This window comes from Myotis yumanensis, unplaced genomic scaffold (genome assembly GCF_028538775.1).
Source record: "Myotis yumanensis isolate MYYU_CA2020_CCGP unplaced genomic scaffold, mMyoYum1.0.hap1 SCAF_11, whole genome shotgun sequence".
Taxonomy (NCBI): domain Eukaryota; kingdom Metazoa; phylum Chordata; class Mammalia; order Chiroptera; family Vespertilionidae; genus Myotis; species Myotis yumanensis.
The window spans coordinates 22,427,239-22,447,178 of record NW_027223762.1 but is presented as its reverse complement, the minus strand read 5'-3'; the positions used below and the strand labels follow the sequence as shown (position 1 = coordinate 22,447,178).

At 39.4% G+C, this 19,940-nt stretch overlaps 1 protein-coding gene across 2 annotated transcripts in view; it reads left to right on the top strand.

Annotated features, from left to right (window-relative positions):
• Positions 1–14,167, top strand: part of LRPPRC (leucine rich pentatricopeptide repeat containing) — a 92,124-nt gene extending 77,957 nt beyond the window's left edge. For both annotated transcript variants that reach the window (XM_070429123.1, XM_070429122.1), the window contains exons 31-38: positions 1,056–1,144; positions 4,549–4,753; positions 6,482–6,621; positions 6,776–6,891; positions 9,254–9,328; positions 11,001–11,085; positions 12,602–12,744; positions 14,001–14,167. In XM_070429123.1, the coding sequence (XP_070285224.1) occupies positions 1,056–1,144; positions 4,549–4,753; positions 6,482–6,621; positions 6,776–6,891; positions 9,254–9,328; positions 11,001–11,085; positions 12,602–12,744; positions 14,001–14,057 (910 nt within the window). In that variant the 3' untranslated portion in view covers positions 14,058–14,167. The remainder of the gene's footprint in view (positions 1–1,055; positions 1,145–4,548; positions 4,754–6,481; positions 6,622–6,775; positions 6,892–9,253; positions 9,329–11,000; positions 11,086–12,601; positions 12,745–14,000) is intronic.
• The last annotated feature ends 5,773 nt before the right edge of the window (positions 14,168–19,940 follow it).

Genomic DNA, 19,940 nt, shown 5'->3' with positions numbered 1-19,940 from the left:
GTTGGGAGATAAGAAAATCCTGCGTCTGGGGGTGAGGGGGGCTGCAGGGGTGAACCCCAGTGGCTGGAAGTGACAGAGGATGGGCACATCACTGTGTCTTTGGAGGATTTTCTTGGGATTGACGAGAACAATTTAGCAGTGACCCTGCTGTTCTTGAAACCTGCCCACGTCGGCAGGCTGAGGTTGTTGGCAGCAAGATCATCACTGAGCTTGATAAGGCAAATGGCAGCAATTGCTTTTGCTCTTTTTGACCTGTGGAGATTTCCTAATCGAGTGGTGAGCCCTGGGGATGCTGAAATTTCATCACAGGAGATGTACAAACAGTGTAGCAAACAGAAATCATCCCTGACTAGGGTTTGTTTGTTTTTTAAATCCTGTAGGTTTTAGTCATAAGTAAAGCAAGTTTTTGCTCTTGAGTTTTAAAAAGTTGGGGGTGGGGGTTGTTTTAAATTTTTAAGTCCAGGACAAGATTGTTGTGTGAAATTTTAAATTTTAATGTAACAATGGTTTTAGTTCTACAGTATGTTCACCTTTAAAAACTGGATGATGACAGCAATTTAAAAATTAATCAACCAAGTGATATGAGGTTAGTTAGTAATATGCTTTAGTTTATGTTTAAAATATACAGTGCTGAAAATAAGTGTTCATTTTTGTTGCCGAAAGAATAGTTTTACATTTTATAATTATGGTGAATGTAGGAAAAAGAGGAAAAGGGATCCAGCTTAGGATACAGCAGAACAATGCAGGGCATGCAGTTATTTTAGTCATCTAATATGTCAGCATTCAAGAATCTGAACCGATTGTTTAAAAAAAATCTTGTACTTTGTTTCTTTTGTTGCTCATTTCCAACTTTGTCATCTGTCAGAATGCAAAAAAAAATTATCCTTCTATAACCATTGACAGGATAACACAAAAGCTGTCTCCAGGTCGATATTTTGCAGCAATATTTTTAACATACGAACAGTAGTTTTTATAATTTCACCTTGGTGCTCAACCATTTATTATCGTATCAGAAGCGTGTCAGTAATTCCTTTCTAAATGTCTGCTTCTTTTAGCGCTGAGATCCACATCAAGGGCTTCACACTGAACGATGCTGCCAACAGCCTCCTCATCATAACGCAAGTTAGGCGGGATTATTTGAAAGGTATGTCACAATGCTTGACCTTTACGTCACATTAATGCCTCTGCAGATTTTTCTTGTAACGCCCTTCGAATACTTGGATAAAGGAGTCCATTTAGCAAATTACCTGCTTATCAAGAGCCTTTTGTGGTAGCTGAGAGACGTAAATTACTGTACATGCATTTATAATACAGCTTGAATATGAATGTACTTGTCATTTGACCACTTAGTCCAGTTTCCATTCCATTTAACACAAGATGGGTTTTCTTAAGATGAATCACAGCTCTTCAGACATGCAAAATTTGTGTTCCAGAATGAGAGAAAGTACAGGCTTTCAAGTGCGTTAAAATTCACAGCACAAGTCACTTTGCTTTGGAAATTAACATACTTTACTTTAGAGCATCTGAAACAATTCCCAGCAGTTGTTTCTTGCATATTGTGTTGGTTGTGTGTGAGATAGCAAATGAGTTAAATTGAGTGTTAAATGTGTGGGATTGTGCACCAAATGATTATAATATTGATTTTTAAAACTTAATCTAATACTTTTTTAATAGTTCATAATACCATCAGTAATAAAATGTGGTGTTTGTTTGGAGTTTGGAATTTAGAGTTTTTAAATAAATATTAAGAGGATAATACCAGAAAGATGTAGAGATGACTTTGGGGAGGATTGGGATAGGGGCCGCTTGTGTGGTAGAAGCTGTTTATGGGTTTGCTGAAGAATGGGTTTGGATCTGGAGGTCTTATGAATGCGCTCCCCTGGGGGGAAATGATGAATCTTAAATTTAGGTAAGCATCTTTTTACGGTTAGGTTTACATTTGAATTGTAGTCAGTATAGTAACACCATAGTTTTGCCAGTATGACAAAACTCACTTAGGAAATCTTTAAGGAATGTTGAAAAAAGCTTTTAACTATTCAGTATGTTACCTATTTCTTCCTCAGTCTATAATAATGATGTTATTCCTCACTTGTGTGTTTATTAAATAATGTCATATCCCTCAGAGAAAGTTGCTCTCTGATTGCGTAGCGTTAATGTTGTCTGTAATACCTAGATGTGCTGATCTTTAGATGTCTTCCGAATTGATTGGGACGGACTATGTAAGTGATGATTTCCCTTTGCAAAATTTTCACCTCAGCAGTCCACAGGCAGGGCCAGCCTACACCATCTTTTTGGACAGCCTTAAGTCATAATTGAGTGTTGTAGGGCTTGTTTTTAATATTTTAAAAGCTTTCATTTTCAAAAAAGGCTTTTTGTCAAATTGGTATTTTAGTTTATATATATCTGTAGGCACGAAGATAAGAATAAAACACTTTTTTAATTTCAAGGGATTAATTTTTGAGCTGAACCTGAACTGAATTTAACTTGACTACTACCCCCTACTTATATTGTTAGATACCCTGGAGAAACCATAAGAAACTTTGACATGTAATTTTCACATCTCAGCTATTCAGTTGAACTGGAAGTTGGCTGAGAGCAGGAGCTATGAGCCACCTCCTGTGCCTCACCACAGACTTACTATTGTTAAACTGATATGGGCAAGGATGGGAATGGTGTTGGCACTGCCCCATGTCTTTATTTTGCTCTATGGCTGAGCTCCCAATTTTTAAAATCCTCTTCTCTTTTTCAGGTTTCTTTTTCTCAATCTCATCTAAAACAGGAAGAAAAATAAAGTCAATTTCATTTTAATCTAATTTTATAAGCGAATACTGTTTTGGAATATTAATAGCTGATACATGTTGCAATATAATCAATATGACTAATAAATTAGGTGAGAGTGAAAAGGATCAGTTGTGGATAGGTACCGATTTTTATTGTCTCTTAAGTCATAAACTGTAGAGAAGGCAGGTCCTGGGAATATGATTTAGGTTCTAAAGTCCCATACTCCTTTTGGGTAGATATGATGTGATCTCCTCTCCTCGATCCTCCACTGTCATGCGCATGTGCATTCATTGATGCAGCCTGTGAGGTGGTTAGGTCCTTGGGTTAGTGTCTAGCAATATGACCTTGGGCAAATTATTTAAACTCTCTGCCTCTGTTTCTCACCTGTAAAATTGGTACTTGGGTAGTTGTGAGTGTAGTTGTTACTACTGTGCCTGGCATGTAGTAAAGGCTCAACAAATGTAGTTAAAGCTCAATAAATGCTAGTTACTATCATCATCATCATCGTTATCTTATTTCTGTTATTATTTTAATTCACTGGTGGAAAAATCCTCCTTAGCTGACAATATTCTTAGTTAATAAGAATATCCTGAAATTATCTGTGTATGACCGCCAGTTAAAAAGATGTTATCAAGCTTATTTTCTATAACATTAATAACATTTTTTGTTTCCTATATGTACATATTTATAAAATTTTATTGAATATGCCTTTTAAACTACCTGTTTCCTCTTCCCCATTTGAGAATCACTGAGATTTGGAGTTATTATAAATTGTTTATTCAGTAATAAACACCGAATTCATTGTCTTTTCACTGTATCACTTTTAATAGACTTTAATTATTACTCTTTCCCCATTCTTCTGTAAAAGAAAGGTTCTCCTTATTTGGAAAGCTGCTTTGAGAGTCTTAGTTCTGTCTAGGTTACATTGCTTTAATTGCTGTAAGCTGTGAAGGTTTTTTTTGGTAGTAGTGTTAATTGTTATGCTAAGTATTATATTTTCCCTCAATCCACCACTTTATTTAATATAATGATTTCACTACACTAGCACGAGTCATTAAATCAGAAGGATGTTCTAAATGTATCCATAATCAGGTAATGTTAAGTATGATACTTAAGAAAAAAACAAAACTCCTGTGGCTATATCTGTGGGAATCTGGTGAGTTTTATTTTCTTAGAAAAATGAGTGCAAGAAACTATCTACAAGATATTATTCAGTAGTGTAAAACAAGTCTGCTAGTGTGAAAGTTGAATGTTTCAGTTTGGCTGCTTTTGCATGATTGATCCTGTTTGGACTAGAAAAAGATACTGTTTTCAAGAAAGAATCTTTGGAATATTAGAAGATTTGATAATCATCTAATCTTTGAGCATAATAAAGTGTGGGAAAGTATAAATATAGTAGAAATTACGTATTTTTGGAAATTTTAATTTTTAAAATTCTTATTTATATTTCTCTGAACTTGTTAACTTCCTTGAAATTAGTCACTAAATGTTTTCCCAGAATGGTACCCACATTCTTTCAGTATCATTTGTATTTTCTGTGACTTAAAGAAGACATTTCTCTGGTCTCTATCTTATAGGTAGTCAAATAAATTGTCATTTTTTAGGTTTCTTATAAAGTGTTAATATTTTCTGTAATGTAGGATAAATTATTCATAGCTTTTCGTCTATAGCCATTTGGTGTTTATATTTAAAAGCTGGTTTTCAAAGTGCATTAAAGTCATTATGGTTAATATAAGAAAAACTCTGTCACCTGGTCTTCTATTGTAGAGGCTCTAACAATGCTAAAGACGGCCTTGGATCGGGGGCAGACACCTTCTAAGATAGCAGTGACCCGCCTGATTCAGGCGTGTGCTTTGAAGGGTGATTTAGAAAGCATACAAGCAATTCAGAAGATGGTAAATGGACTCGAAGAGTTGATTGGACTTTCAAATATGGTTTTCATCAATAACATTGCTTTGGCACAAATAAAGAAGTGAGTATTTTCAAGCTTTCTTTTTCTCCATCAGATGCAGGGAGGAGCATTACCTCTAATACTACCTTTTAAAACTTTTTTAAGCTATAAGAAACCATATCAACTGAAGAGGAAATATTGACGCCAGTTGCTGATCATTCTCTAACTGTTTGGGAATTCTGTATTATACATTATGAAATGTGTGTTAGCTTTAAATTAAATCAGAATAAAGAACATTTATCAAATTCGTAAAATTTGTTTCACAGTTGCTGACTGTTCTCATTCATACAGACTAGGCCCTTGTGGAAACACGTTGTTACAGAAGTGAAAAATGAATTCATTGATTGCCAGCAACACTGAGGGTGACAGTCTACTAGAACATTGTGAAATAGAAGGCCCAGCAAGCTTGTTAGAAATAGGAGTTTCTCTTTTCCCACCCTCCTACCATCCACCCTGTCATTACAGCTCCACAAAAAAGGAGGGATATAGAGGTGATTCTCTTACCACCAACTCTAGATTCCTTGTGAGAATCACCACTGTAGAAAGAAGCAACTTGATTTTTATTAACTTTCTCAAGTTCAAAATTCATGAGGATAATTATGGAATTGACCTCTTCAGGCCTTTAGAAAAAAAATGTTCTTTAGTAGTTAATCTTACATATATTTAATGGGTTATGATACTAAAATGTAACGTTTGTGTATTTTAGGTGTTTCTTTTTGTTTCTATATCTTTGGGCGAAGACGTTGTGTTTTGTTTTCCCTTTTAAAACTATTTCCCCAATAGAACTTTAAACTTTCCCTTTAATGAGAAAATGTGATTTTGTTAAGTTCAAGGAAATTATCCCAGTAAGAGCAGATGAATTTTTAAATGTTATCATATAAACACAGTTTTATATGATGTGGAGAATATGTTTTTATTTACTAGTGAATAATTTTTCTAACTAAGACCTGTAAGAAAAATTTATTGTAATGGGTGTTCATTTTTAGTTCGAGAATTCTTATGTTTTAGGTAATAATTTCAACATAAAATTATTTGGAGTGCCATAACTGTAAAGTAGCAACTAAAGAGAACCTTACCCAAAAAGTTATAAAGATAATTCTTTTACTATAACTTGTTAAATAAGGCTATGTAATTGAATTTTTAATGTAAAGTGTGAAGATACTTTTTTCTGATAATTTTAGTATAAATTGAATATTTTTCAAATATTCTATAATACCTGACAGAAAAAAAATCATGGTGACTATGGGTTGAGAGATTTGAAAGTACACCTTTTAAAGACATCATCAGCATCTTTAAGAATACTGAGATGATGCCCTAACCGGTTTGGCTCAGCAGATGGAGCATCGGCCTGCGGACTCAAGGGTCCCGGGTTCGATTCCGGTCAGGGGCATGTGCCTTGGTTGCGGGCACATCCCCAGTGGGAGGTGTGCAGGAGGCAGCTGATCGGTGTTTCTCTCTCATCGATGTTTCTAACTCTCTATCCCTCTCCCCTCTTCTCTGTAAAAAATCAATAAAATATATTTAAAAAAAAAAAAGAATACTGAGATGATACATACTAACTTTACTTTATGCAGTAGTGACCATTGTAGATAATACAGCCAAAGTTGTAGCACTTACACAAGCTTTTATTTTATATCCAAAGAGCTACAAAATCAAATTAAATATTTAAGCTACAATTTTTTAAGTTATAATGCTTGTATATATAGTAGTTTGATTTTGTCTCTAAGCAACTACAACTTTCTTTTACAGCAATAACATAGATGTTGCAATAGAAAACATTGAAAATATGCTTACTTCAGGGAATCAAACCATGGAAACCCAGTATTTTGGCTTGGCATACTTATTCAGAAAAGTAATAGAGGAGCAGTTGGATCCAGCACTTGAAAAGAGTAAGTTAGCTGTGTTTTTTGCTTTTATAAAAAAAAAACAAAAAACAAGCACACACACAAAACAGAACCACATTTTCTCTCTGGTGAGGCTGGACCCCGTTTCTTTGGTGGATGGTTTAAATGAAAGATTTTTCTTCCCTGTCATTTTTTTCAGTAAGCATCATGGCAGAGAGATTGGCCAATCAGTTTGCAGTATACAAACCAGTCACCGACCTTTTCCTTCAGCTTGTGGATTCGGGCAAGGTGGATGATGCCAGAGCCCTCCTACAGGTAATGGCCCACCACACATGGAGCAGTGGGGCTGATGGCTCGTGAGAAGTAAATTGAGAAATTACTTGACACAAGTGTGTGGTAGAATATTAGAATGGAATTGCAGTGCTAGCACATTTAAGTTCATTGTGAGTCAAGGTTGCACGATAAGGACTGGATTGTGAATTATGGGATGCTGTGCCAAATCAGATTGGAAATGTCCTTAGATTTTAGGGGGGAGGGGGCAGAGGGAAGACTTGTTTTGATGAAATGATTTAAAGACAAATGTTTCTCTACAGATAGGTAACAATTCCTTTGATTTCCTACTTTAATTTCTCTAATGCTCTAAATACTGTGCATCACCATGGCAACACAGTTTGCAAACAAAAAGTAGGAAATGTTTGCTTTTCAAGTACCGCTTCTCACTTAAACACTCAAACATGTTCGTGCCTTATTCAAGGTTTATTAAGAGTTGCATTTGCTTTCTATTCACTTGTGTGTCACAGACACATTAAACGACAAATGCAGGTCTCTGTGGCCCACAATCTCAGTTAAATTAGCAATCCCCAGGGAAGGGGACAGCGGCATTCCTGCTATTTTAGCAGCACTAAATATAAAGCTGCTCCAAGTGGGGAACAGTGGGTGATCGGAGCTGCCACTGGCAATGTACACAAACAGGCACCACGGCGGAGCCCCTTCCCAGCAGGCGGCAGTCAAACAGTCACCGTGATCCTGCCAACGGGCTGTTTGTGTAGACTCCCTGTGTTAGATTGAGGCCTGGGGCCGATTTCTGATAGTAAATGATATTATATTCACTTACATTTTCAAGTAATAGAGAGGGATGATAGAACTACCCATTTACCTGAGCTCTCGCTCCATCCTTAAAGTTCATCTAGTTTGACAGTAGAATCCAAGCCATTTTTAAGAGGTATGCCTGAGAAATATCTCTGTTAACAGTTTTGTAAAAAGTGTAAGTTGGCACTGTCTCTACGGCTTTTGTACTTCTTTTTCTGGCCAGAGAGAAATTCCAGTTGATTGAAAATTCTGTTGTTTGGTTTGGTTTCTTTACCTTCAAAAAAAAAACAACAAAATAGAAAAGGAAGTTTATGATAGGGATTTCAGGAATTTTTTAATCTTCCTGCCTTTAATATTTCAGGTTCTCTCTTGAAAGAAATAAACTCGAATGCTTTATCTTTGTGTGTACATTTCTCCGTGTACCTACTAGGGGTATTTGCATATCTAATTATACATGTGGTAGTATTTGTTCAATTTTAACACATTATTTTGATGGTTCTTTAGAAGGGTGGCACTTGTTATTTCCTCTACCAGCTTGTTCTGAGCCAGAATCTTTCAAGGCTGACAGCACCTGGGGTGGGAGCCTGCTGCCCTCAGAGCTGCATTCAGCCACAACGGCCTGCCTAGCACTTCGTGACCGCTGAGTGTTAGGCAACAACAGCAGTCTTTTCGTTTTCATCCCTTCAGTAGACTGAGGTTTCAAATGAGAAAGCCTTTACCTATCCTTTACCTGCTTGTCAAACAGTAAAAGATTATACTTACTGTGCCGAAGAATACTTTATTCACAGATGTCGAAAACATCAGTTTATAATGTAAATGTTCTGTGTGTCCCCAAAAGTTCTTTTTATACTATTCGTTTTAGTATTGACAATGTTTTAAAGCTTTGAAAGAGGAATGAGCTTTTAGAAACTTAAGGAATGACATCTACGAAGAGTGTGAACTAAAATATTGTCTTGCCATATTTGACTTTACTGTTGCATCTGAGATTGGGCAGACACTTGATTTATCTGGTCTGTCACATAAACTTTTTTTTTTAATGTAACTTTTGTCTCTCTCAGGCACTGGCTGTCGCAATGAAAGCCTTTTATAAAATCGAGAGATTGAAATCAGTCCTTTTGTATGCATAAGTGTAGGTAATTATACTTTAAAGAGAACTTGCTTTGTACATTTTAATTTTTATAAAGAAACGAGCAGTTATCTCCCTGACACCTTATTAAATGTATAATTAACCTTATGATCCCTAGCTCACTTGTGAATGCTTGGCAGTATAATTGGAGAGGAGTAGTGTTTCTTTTTTTCCTCTTTCTTTGCAGTCCTAAACCTTATTCTGTGGTTTGTTGAAGCACTAGTTTAATTTTTCCCTTGTCTTTTTAAACAAACTTTTATACTTGCAATCCCAAGGGTAGCAATCACAAAAGCTTGACATGGTTCTTTTTTCTTGCCTTAAAAATATTGGTCGACTACTAGGCCCTCCTATGAGTAATGATACATTACTGTATTATTGTGAACTTTCTTAATTGGAAATAATTGCCTTGGTCTGCTTGTTTATCAGAAACCTTCACTTACTGAGTAATGTTTCAATTTTTAGAGATGTGGTGCAATTGCCGAGCAAACCCCAATTTTCGTGGTGTTCTTTATGAGGAGTTCTCGGAGGCCAGGAAAGGTACTATGCTTAACTTGCTGACAAGTCAATGATGCTATAAGCCAGTCTTGTTGCTTCAGGGCCTGATCTAAAAACACTGAAGATCGAAGACTTTACTTGTCTGTACTTGTTTACATTTTTAAATGTTGATAGATGCCCAAACCAGTTTGACTCGGTGAATAGAGCATTGGCCTGCGGACTGAGGGGCCCTGGGTTCGATTCCGGTCAAGGGCATGTACCTTGGTTGCGGGCACATCCCCAGTGGGAGATGTGCAGGAGGCAGCTGATCGATGTTTCTCTCTCATCGATGTTTCTGGCTCTCTATCCCTCTCCCTTCCTCTCTGTAAAAAATCAATAAAATATATATTTAAATGTTGATAGAAAGTTGGTGTGGCTCCTTAGTTGAACTGGAAACGCAAAACAAGTTCATGCAGTGAATGCTCTATGCACATAGTTATGCATTAGGAGCCATCAGGAAGGGTCCAGAGAAACAGGAGATAAAAATCCTGTTGCTTAGGTCACTTGGTACATGTAACAGTGTGCAGAAACATTCCCCTCATCACAGGCCATTTTTAACGATCTGGTAGGTTCGCCATTAGGCCTTAAAACCGGTATGTGCCAAAAATTATTGTTCTCAATTTGTGCACTTACCTTATGTGCACTAAAAGATTCATGCATGGTGCGTAGAACAGAACCAAGTCCTATTTTTTATTTAAAAAAAAGAATAGCCCTGGCTGGTTTGGCTAAGTGGATAGAGCGTCGGCCTGCAGACTGGACTAAAGGGTCCCAGGTTCGATTCCAGTCAAGGGCATGTACCTTGGTTGCGGCACATTCCCAGTAGGGAATGTGCAGGAGGCAGCTGAATCGATGTTTCTCTCATATGTTTCTAACTCTCTATCCCTCTCCCTTCCTCTCTGTAAAAAGTCAATGAAATATATTTTAAAAAATAAATAAAAGCATATTTCAAAAAAAAATTATTTAGATCTGATTTTACCTGTTGAGCACCAGGAACCCCATTCTTAGTTTATTTAGGCACATTATGAAGTTTCAGATTGAGTGCCAATTATAATGTTTGTTTTATTGTGAAATATTTAGGTTGTCTCCAGTCTGGAAGGTCTAAGACTTCATTAATTTCTACACACTTCCCTCCTACCTCTCCCTCCGCTCCCCCCGCATCCCGCCCCCCGCGCCCCCACACACACACTTAAAAAAACTTCTTTTGCCTAATTGCAAATTTTTTGGTATATTTTTATTGAATTCAGAGAGGGAGGGAGAGGAAGGGAGATACAGAAAATCATTGGTGAGAGAGAATCATTGATTAGCTGCCTCCTGCACACCCCATCCTGGGGATCAAGCCTGCAACCTGGGCTTGTGCCCTGACCGGGAATTGAACTGTGGCCTCCTGGTTCATAGGCCGATGCTTAACCACTGAGCTATGCCAGCTAGGTGATGTTGCTTTTTTTTTTTTTTTTTTTACAAATTTAAGCTAGCAAATAAAATTACAACTTGCTTATTATAATACTTGCTTTCTTGCAGTGGTCTGGAACTGAACCCAGCCTGTATACAGAAGGGAAATAGTCCATTAAATTGAGTAGGCAGTTCTGTTGTAATTATTGTCAAGATTTTGTGATTTAATGTTTATATATCAGTGTTTTATTTCACAGTTCTTCTGACTTCTCTTTTAATATCCTAGGCACCAATATTGAGATCTTTAGTAGAACTGATTCCTGAATTAATTGAAAAAGAAGAAGTATATACTTCCATCATGAAAAGCTGTGGTAATTAGTTTATTCTGACTATATTATTTAAGTGATTTAAATAATTGTAATATAGTCAACTAAGTTGGTCTGTAGCTCAAGGTAGAAATCATAAATATCAGATAATTATATAAATAATTTACTTAGCTTTAGAATATGTTTAAAAACTATGAGAAAAATATGAAATTATTCATATACCTTTAACATAAAAACAGGTATCACTGAGCATCTTCAGAGAGGCCCTGTGTGTTGAGTGGGATCCCGGGCTCCTGGGAAGTCGTGGGAGTCCACTTGGGTTTACATACTGGGAACCAATCCAATCTCCACAAGGCCCTGCCACCTGAAACACTGCATGAGATAGCTACATACTCGAGACTACCACTTGCCTTGCCTTCTTGCTCCTTCAGTACCCTCCTTGCCTACCGAGGCCTTTGAAATAACAGGCCCTTTACTAAAAATGGGCTCCAAAGTTTTACCTTAAGTCACAGTTGAAATTCCTGTCTTTCAGGCAGTTTCCTGATTGCCTGCCCATCACATATGAGAGGGAATCAGTCTAAAGTTTCCTCAGTAATCAAAATACACAGTAGCATTTCTGAGTTTTGATCACCTACCCATCTGCCAACCACTGATTTGCTCACTTGAGGCAGGAGGTAAATAAATAACTGCTCTTTTGATTTTATCGTTGGCAGGACAAGAGATTACAATCAGAATTAGTAAATTGGTTCTCTGGTTTTCCACCCTTGTCAGGAGAACATGAAGTATTTTAAAACAGCTATAATCATAAACCTTCTCGAAGTTCCATTGGCAGATATTCAATAATAACTAAGTAACATGAAATAGGGTCAGACAACACCAAACTATTAAATTGTGTCATCCCACTTGGGAGAAGCAGGGAGATCAGGAAGTGGTGAAAGGAAGGTCGGAGCTTCTGAGCGGCTTCTGGAAGATGAGCCCTTGGCATGGCAGGGAAAGAATTGACACAGGAAACTGAGTTCACCCAACCTACAAAGATCTGTTCAAACCCAGTGAGAGCTGGTGTGTCATCACCCTCGCTCCCTTTTCGGTTGATTCCTAAACTTCTCATGTCCATTCTGGAGGCCCTCCCTGGTGCTGCCACCGTTGGGGTTGTTTTTAGAACATTAGTGTAGGGTAAGGGGGTTGTTAGGTGCTTAGATGTTAACAGTTCCCTGCAGTTAATAACAGAGCCCCTGTAATCTTAGCAGTAAACGTAAAAAGAAAACTTCTGCAAATCAGCCAAGGTGGAGAGCCAGCTAAACCTACTAGTAGCTCCTGGGCTGCTCCCTCACCCTCTTAAGTGAAATAGTACATGCACACGCACACACTCCATGAATGAGAGGTGTGGGGAAGGAGTGAGGGTGCTTGTAGATTCTGAATGTGGCTTTTGCTAAGGTAGTTAAGTGTTAATTTGGGATAAAGCGATCCAGGTAGGAAGACAGGAATCCCTCTATAGCTAAATGTTTTGGGGAAAGAGGAAAATAGGTTGTCTTTTATCTGTGACTAATATCTCTTTCTTCAGGCGTGGACAAAGATGTCTCATCTGCCAAAGCACTGTATGAAAATTTGACTGCAAAGAAGATAAAATTGGATGATCTGTTTCTAAAACGTTATGCAGTTTTGCTGAAGAATGCTGGAGAACCTGTCCCTTTCCCTGAGCCCCCTGTGAGTATTTAAGAGAAAAAAATCACCTCTACAGATTTATGAACACTTCACAATAATGTGTAAAAAAAAAATAAGTTGAATACTTAATTACATGAGGATTAGATCTCTGTGGAAAACCTCAGGGGAGGGTTTCAGGAACTGAACTTTCATGCGTTGGGCATGGGCTGTGGGAGATGTAACCCTCTGGGAGTGAGGTTTAAAATACAAGGTCAGTTTCAGACCTTCAACTATAGTTATGAATTTATCAAATGTCCTTGGGGTGGTTTTCTCATTATTTCAACTTGAAATAGCATTTCTTAGCCTGTATTTCAATAGCCGAGGGTTTTATAGAACTGTTAATTGCTTATTCCGTTTAAATGAGTTTGTTTTTATTTCTTCACTTAGGACATTTTTTAGAGATATAATTGACATTATATTAGGTTCAAGTATACAATGTAATTATTTGATACTTGTATGTATTACAAAATGACACTACAATAAGTTCAGTTAATATCCATCACCATACATAGTAACAACATTTTTTTTCTTGTAATGAGAACTTTTGAAGAACCACTCTGCTAGCTACTTTTACATATGCAGTACGGTATCATTAACTAAAAAGCACCATGCTGTATATTACATCCCCATGACTTACTGGCTCTATAGCTGGAAATGTGTTCCTTTTGACCCCCTTCACCCATTTCATCCCCCACCTCTCTTCGGGCAACCACCAGTCTTCTCTAGATGAGCTCTGTTTTGTGTTTTGTTAGAGTCTACATATAAGTGAGATTTTATTGTATTTTTCTTTTTCTGTCTCACTTCTCTTACTATAATGCCTCCAGGGTGCATCTATATTGTTGCAAATGGCAAGATTTCATTCTTCTTTATGGTTGAATAATATTCCACTGGTGTGTGTAGCACATCTTTTTCATCCGTCCATTCGTTGATGGACATTTAAGTTGTTTCCATGCTTTGGCTATTGTTTTTGTTGTTCTATTTAACAAAAGGAATCATATGCAGTATTTCTTTTTATTGTGTCATTGAACTGAAAGTCACACACCATGTTTATTTCAAACACCACAATTGTCCATACCCAGGTACCTACACACACACACGCTCACACAAGCTCCTGGTGCCAGCGTTTACTCTGAATCTGGGGCTGGTGATTTCATGAAACAAAGTGTTGCCAGTTTGCAGTACTTTGTGACTTTTAAGTTTTGTGCCATCACCTCTTGCTAGTAAATCTTACCTTCCCTTCCTTTTTATCTCCTCAACAGGAAAGCTTTGAATTTTATGCAAAGCAGCTAAAGGAATTAAGGGAGACCCCTTTGTGAAGCAAGCGCACTACTTTGTTTTTTTGTGTATTTGTGATTCTGTGTCGAAAATGTTATTTTTTAAATGTATTTGAGAGTACAAAAATAAATAAACGAAAAGTTAATCTGTTTATGTGCTTGTATTTATTGGTAATATGGGATATGATATGTACATCTTATTGACAATAGCTGTGTGCACTTGGTCACCAGACTCTTTTGGGTTTGCCTACAACATAAATCTATGGCATTTTCTTAGAGGTTCATGTATGAAGCCCTGCATGATGTTCCAGTTTTGTAAAATGTTGGCGCTAGCAGATGTCTTACCAGCCGTCAAACCCAGTGCTCATTTTCCAGTGAAGCAGAATCCTGTTGCTTGCCCTTGGACGGGTACTGTTTGCCGATGCCTAGAGGTTCCTCACCATGCGTTCCCTCTACCACACTAGCTCCCATGAGCCTCTGCTCATAGAAGTCTCCAAAACTGAGTCTGAGTCCTGACTGATCATGACATAGAGCAAGGCACTTCCTCGCCTTCTGGTTTCAGGAATTGTCAGCACAAAATACCACTACAACGAGCCTCTTATTTCTACTCAGATCCTATAACTATGTGATTTAATATACGAAGGAGTGGAATCTTGGTGTACATTCAGTTTTTTCAAAGTTATCTCCAAATTGGCTTTCATGCCGGTTAATATCTGCATTGTAAATAGGTACTGTAAAAGAATGTACGGTGGTAGTCAGTTTGCCATTACAAAGGTATGGGGATTGAAAATGTTTCATTTGAGAGTTACCCCCTTTTTGTTATATTCCTTATCTATTTGAAATCAGTGACCACTTACCTGCTTCCCACTGTTTACGTGGGGTGGGGGGGTGGGGGGCGTGGTGCCCCTGCCTTGGGGAAATAACTTGGCCTGCTGTTTGTGCTGCTAACCTGTCTTATGGGACCAGCCATCCTGCATCTAGAGCCGCCAGATTGCTTGAGAGGGTGGGATGATGGAGAAGAGCCAAGAAATAAATGTTATTATGACATTGGCCATATTCTTCATCTTTGTAGTTAGACCTGAGGAACCATGAGACCTAGGGACTTAATGAAACTTGCCTTTGTGACTCGGGTGCAGGACCGGCACGTGTTGTGGTTATGATATTGCCGGATTTGCCATGAGCCTCCCTCTAGTGATTCCACTGAAGCAGGCCTTATTTTTTGCAGTTATGCTAATAGTTGAGCTCAGTTGTATTAATGTTCATTAGTAGAGGTCTCTCAAATGAGGCATAACCCTGGGGCATAATCTGGACTTCGCTGTCAACAGTACAATCTCAATCGCATGAAGTGACTCCAAGCCAACTTTGTGTATTGACTGGTGAAATGTGGGTGTAATGCAGAGGAAATGGGCACGAATCTTAACCTAGCGTTCTAAACAGCTAATTGAATGTATTACATGATTAACAAAGAACTGTTATATCTTTAGCACTGGCTTTCCCTTTTTAATGTAAATATTTAAAGTTTAATGTACATTCTAGGTGGGCTTATAAATGGTGGCTTTCTAAATATCTGCTAGTGAAATTGAAATGAATGGAAATACAGAGTAAACACAGTTATAGCAACGCTCAATAATATGTTTTAGATTCAAATTATAAGCAAACAGCTAGTTCTAAAAAGTACACGTCATTGTAGACTTTTGGAAACTGTAGTGTGTTTTATATGTAACTGAACATCTGTGTATTTGAACCTAATATAATTTTAACGTGAAACGCTTTGAATAAATTATATTCCAGATTTTAGCCATTTCAAAGACTTTACTCTTAAAATTTTAAATTAAAAATTGTGTGATGGCCTCTTGTTACCAGAATCTCCTGGGTGTACAGTGTGTGGAGAACCGGTGAAGTCATTGTTCCTCTGTTAAGATAGCTGATTTGAGATCCCTGCGGTACAGAGTTGGCAAGAATTAGTGGAGTTGGATATAATTAAGTCAACACTTAAAATGTAGGGGATTTTACCTTTAATTGTCAGAAGAGCAGGAGCGTTTTACAGACTTAGTGACTCAGGTCCCCTCCACACGGGCTGTCTTCAGCACACTGTTCTTCTGCTTCACCCTCCTATTCCTTTCTCCTGAATGCTTACTAGGCCGGCATCACTGTCTCCTTTCTGCCACTTTCTCTGGCCCCTCTCCCCATCCAGTATATTAATTATTCTCTTTCCAGGGCTCCCAAAGCCACTGAAAAACACACAGGTTGTGGACTCCCTGCAGACCAGCTCTTTGCTTCATGTCTATATCCCCAGGCCAAACACAGTCCTGGCTTTGAGTTCACAGAAAAGCAAGTTGCCATAGTCGGTTCTGTGGGCTCTTTACATCTAACATTGAACATGTCACCATGTGCCAGGCACCCCTCTTGCCTGATATTCATGGTGAGAAAACAAGGGCTTACAGAGGTAATATGCCCAGAATCACAGCCATATATCACATGTTAGTACTCTGACTAGTCATTTAGTTGCTATGAGAATACACAAAAACACAAAACAAAAAAAAAAACAAGCATTCCATCTAAAAGTAAAATTGGAATCTCTAAGAATATTCTAATTTAAGAAACACAAAAACCTTTTCACGTTAGTACAAGCGTTCCCAGTCTCTGGACAGCTTACACTGTGAGGCTATTTTCTTCAATTTAATCAAATACCCGTTGCCTGGCATAATCACCATGTTTGCAAATTCCAGTAAATTATTAAGCAAGCTATATATATCGCAAATTGTTCTTCCCGGTGCGATTTATTTCTCAAGTCTCCAGTGACTGACTGCACACTTTTTCTCATGTCTTTGAGCACAATTTTCATTTAATATTTGTTTTTCTGACACACCAATATTTGTAGAGTTTTTATAAGTGAAAGCAACATTCCTGAAGTATGATGGAACTCAGAGCTGCAGGGGGTACAAAATCATGGTAATTTATTGCTTTGCTGTTGTAGTCGTGCACGCGAGTGTTCCCATTAGAAATGTATCCTGCAGACTTTACTAAGCCCACATTATGTAGCCTCAGTACAAATAAAAGAAGTGGCTGCATTAGCAAATTCAAAATAGCCACTTACCTTTTTCTTCTTTGCATGAAGAAAAGAAACATCATTGTGTCCAGGTTGAGCAAAAACAGGATCTGGACAGTGGTCTGATCCCACCCATGCTTAGAGTTCTTTTGAAAGGAGTATGTGCACCAGCCCTGCCCCAGGTGTGCACTTGCTGAAATTCTCATTATTTACTTGTTTTTGTCATTTCCTCCCCAAGAGCATGAGTTCCTCCGAGAGCTCTGCAAGCCCATCAGTTAGAGCCGGGCACTGGTAGGTGCCCAGGAAGCATCGCTAAGTGAATCAATGGACGCACAACACCTGCCTCCCATCCAAGTCTGTTCTTTCTGAGATGCGTGGTTGGTGTGCATTGGGGGGTTTTCTCACCCACTTGTTTTCATTAGATCAAAGACGCCACTTTGTAGCTCAGAGCATAGATAGTGGGGTTGCGGCCCAAGAAGTTCTTTAAAACCTGTGTTCTCACACATAAACATTTTCAAGTTTGCAGCGAGGAGGAGGAGGAGGAGGAGGGCTCTCAGGTGTGTGATGGGAATCAGGATAGCCTTGGGCTGAGCGAGCACAGTGCAAGAGTGGCATCAACACCAGAAAACTTATTTTTAACAGTTTGGGGGAAGAAGGAACACTTCCAGTTTTACAAAAAGACAGACCATCACACCAACAATAAATGTGAGCACTATTACCAGAAAGCTGAGAAGTGTTAACCAGCCGTTGAGTTGCTGTGTGTTTGAAAATCTCAACCCACCACTTGAAACATTAGTGTTTTAATTATTAGCTGCTGACACCACATGCTCCGCTGTTCCTGGCCTGCCAGCCAAAAATGGGCTGTGCTCCATCTGCCCGCCTTCCCGCAGCAGCTGCCTCAGGCAGCCCGTGCGATAGGGACATAGGGACGCTGCTCTATACCTGGCCCCTTTAAAGGAAGAATCAATCATTCAAAAACAAATGGCAGATGACTTGAGATTTGAATGATAAGGGTTGTGTTTTTTTTTTCCAGGCATGAGCAATAGATATATTTTCCAAATAAGCACAGGCCAACCAGCAAGTCGCTTCCTCACCCACATCCGAGCCCTTGCTCCTTCCTGGGAGCCTCTGGTGCCCGAGGGACAGTGGCACAGGTGGCTGAGCTGAACCCCTCTGCTAAGTGACTCACTTGAGTCTCAGTAGAACCCCAAGCCCCAGGTCTGTAGTTAACATTTGGATTTGGTGTAGATTTAAATAGCGCTGCTGCTGGCTGCTTAATCTGCGATCAAAACCAGAAGAAAAGCGGGAGAAAGAAAAAAGCAAATGCAAGCTCTACCTCTGTGAGCCTGACCAGGGGACTAGCTCGACCCAGGGCAAGATTATGTCTTAACTAATCCTTATAGGAACCAGAACAGTTAAATCCCATCAGGAAATATTCGAGTCAATACAGTTAATTATTTTCTGCTTAATTAAAATGTCCCCGTCAATAGCATAACTTGAAGTTGGGGAGGTTTAAAATGCAAATTTCAAAACCATTCCCTTTTGATCAAGGGTCTGCAGACTAGAGCCTGGGGCCAAATCAAGCAGGCGGCCTGTTCCTGTAAATAATGTTTCATTGGAACGCAGCCCACCACCCATGCTTTAGAGTGGTCTGCGGTGGCTTTCACGTTGCAACAACAGAGTTGAGTAGTTGCGACAGAGACTATGGCCGAAAAGCCTGAAATATTTGCTCTCTGACTCTTACCAGGAAAAGTTTGCAATCCCTGCTCTTGATCATGACACGTAAGCAGATCTCTACCCCTTGCAACGCAGGGAGGGCTGACTGAACTGCGTGTGCCTCTGGAGCACTGGCTCTCCCTGCCCTCACCTGCCCTGGGAAGCAGTTTTTAAAAACAGACAGTGGAATCCGAATTGCTGGGGGTGGATCCACACTGGCATTTATTTGTTAGAGCTCCAGGGCGGGGAACCAGGGTGGGGAACTGGGATACTCCAGGGGGAAAAAATAAAAGGTGGCTGTGGGAGTTTCTCCATCTCTGCTGCCCTGGCACTTGGCCCCTTGCCCTGCACACCAGAGCCCCCCAAGCTATGGCAGCCTCTGCAGGCTGAGTGGCTGTACCTCTCACAGGGACAGATGGTGGGCCTCTGGCTGTCCACCCTCTCTGCACATTGGAATCACTGGGAGTTAAAGAAAAAACCCAAGGTCCTCTTCCTCCTTCTCCCTCTTCATTTAGGCCTAAAGCCATTAGGTGACCAGTGTAGTGGAGGTGGGGGTGGGGGTGGGGGTGGAGGGGCTGTGGTATGGGTATGGGTGGGGGGCTGTGGTGCAGGTGTGGGTGGGGTGCAGGGGCTGTGGTGGGGGTGTGGGGGTGGGTAGGGAGGCTGTGGTGGGGGGTGGGGGTGGGGGTGGGGGGGGCGGTGGTGCGGGTGTCGGTATGGGTGGGGGGTGGTGGGGGGGGGGGCTGTGATGGACCGGAATAGGGTGAGGAAGGCACTGTGCAGACTGGGACAGCTTGAGATGGGAGTTACAGCCCAAGCAGCGTGAGGAGGGTCAGAAGGCATGCAGTGTAGATGGGAGATTGGTTATATACAGGGGATTAATGAAATGAGTGAAAATATTAAGGATAATGGAAGGCAAGTTTCTTACAACTGGAGGAGGGAATTACATCTATGAAAAGGGAGAGGACTAGAATCAACTAGTGGTGCTGGATTGGAATTGGAAACATTAACGTGGAGATTATATATATGTGTGTGTATATATATATATATTCCTTAGCTTTGTCCACTGAGAAGGCCTGAGAGCAGTGACACCCCAGTAGTAATGAGCATACTTATCACTCAGATCTTGGCTTTTAAATACCATTTTCCACAAGAGGAAC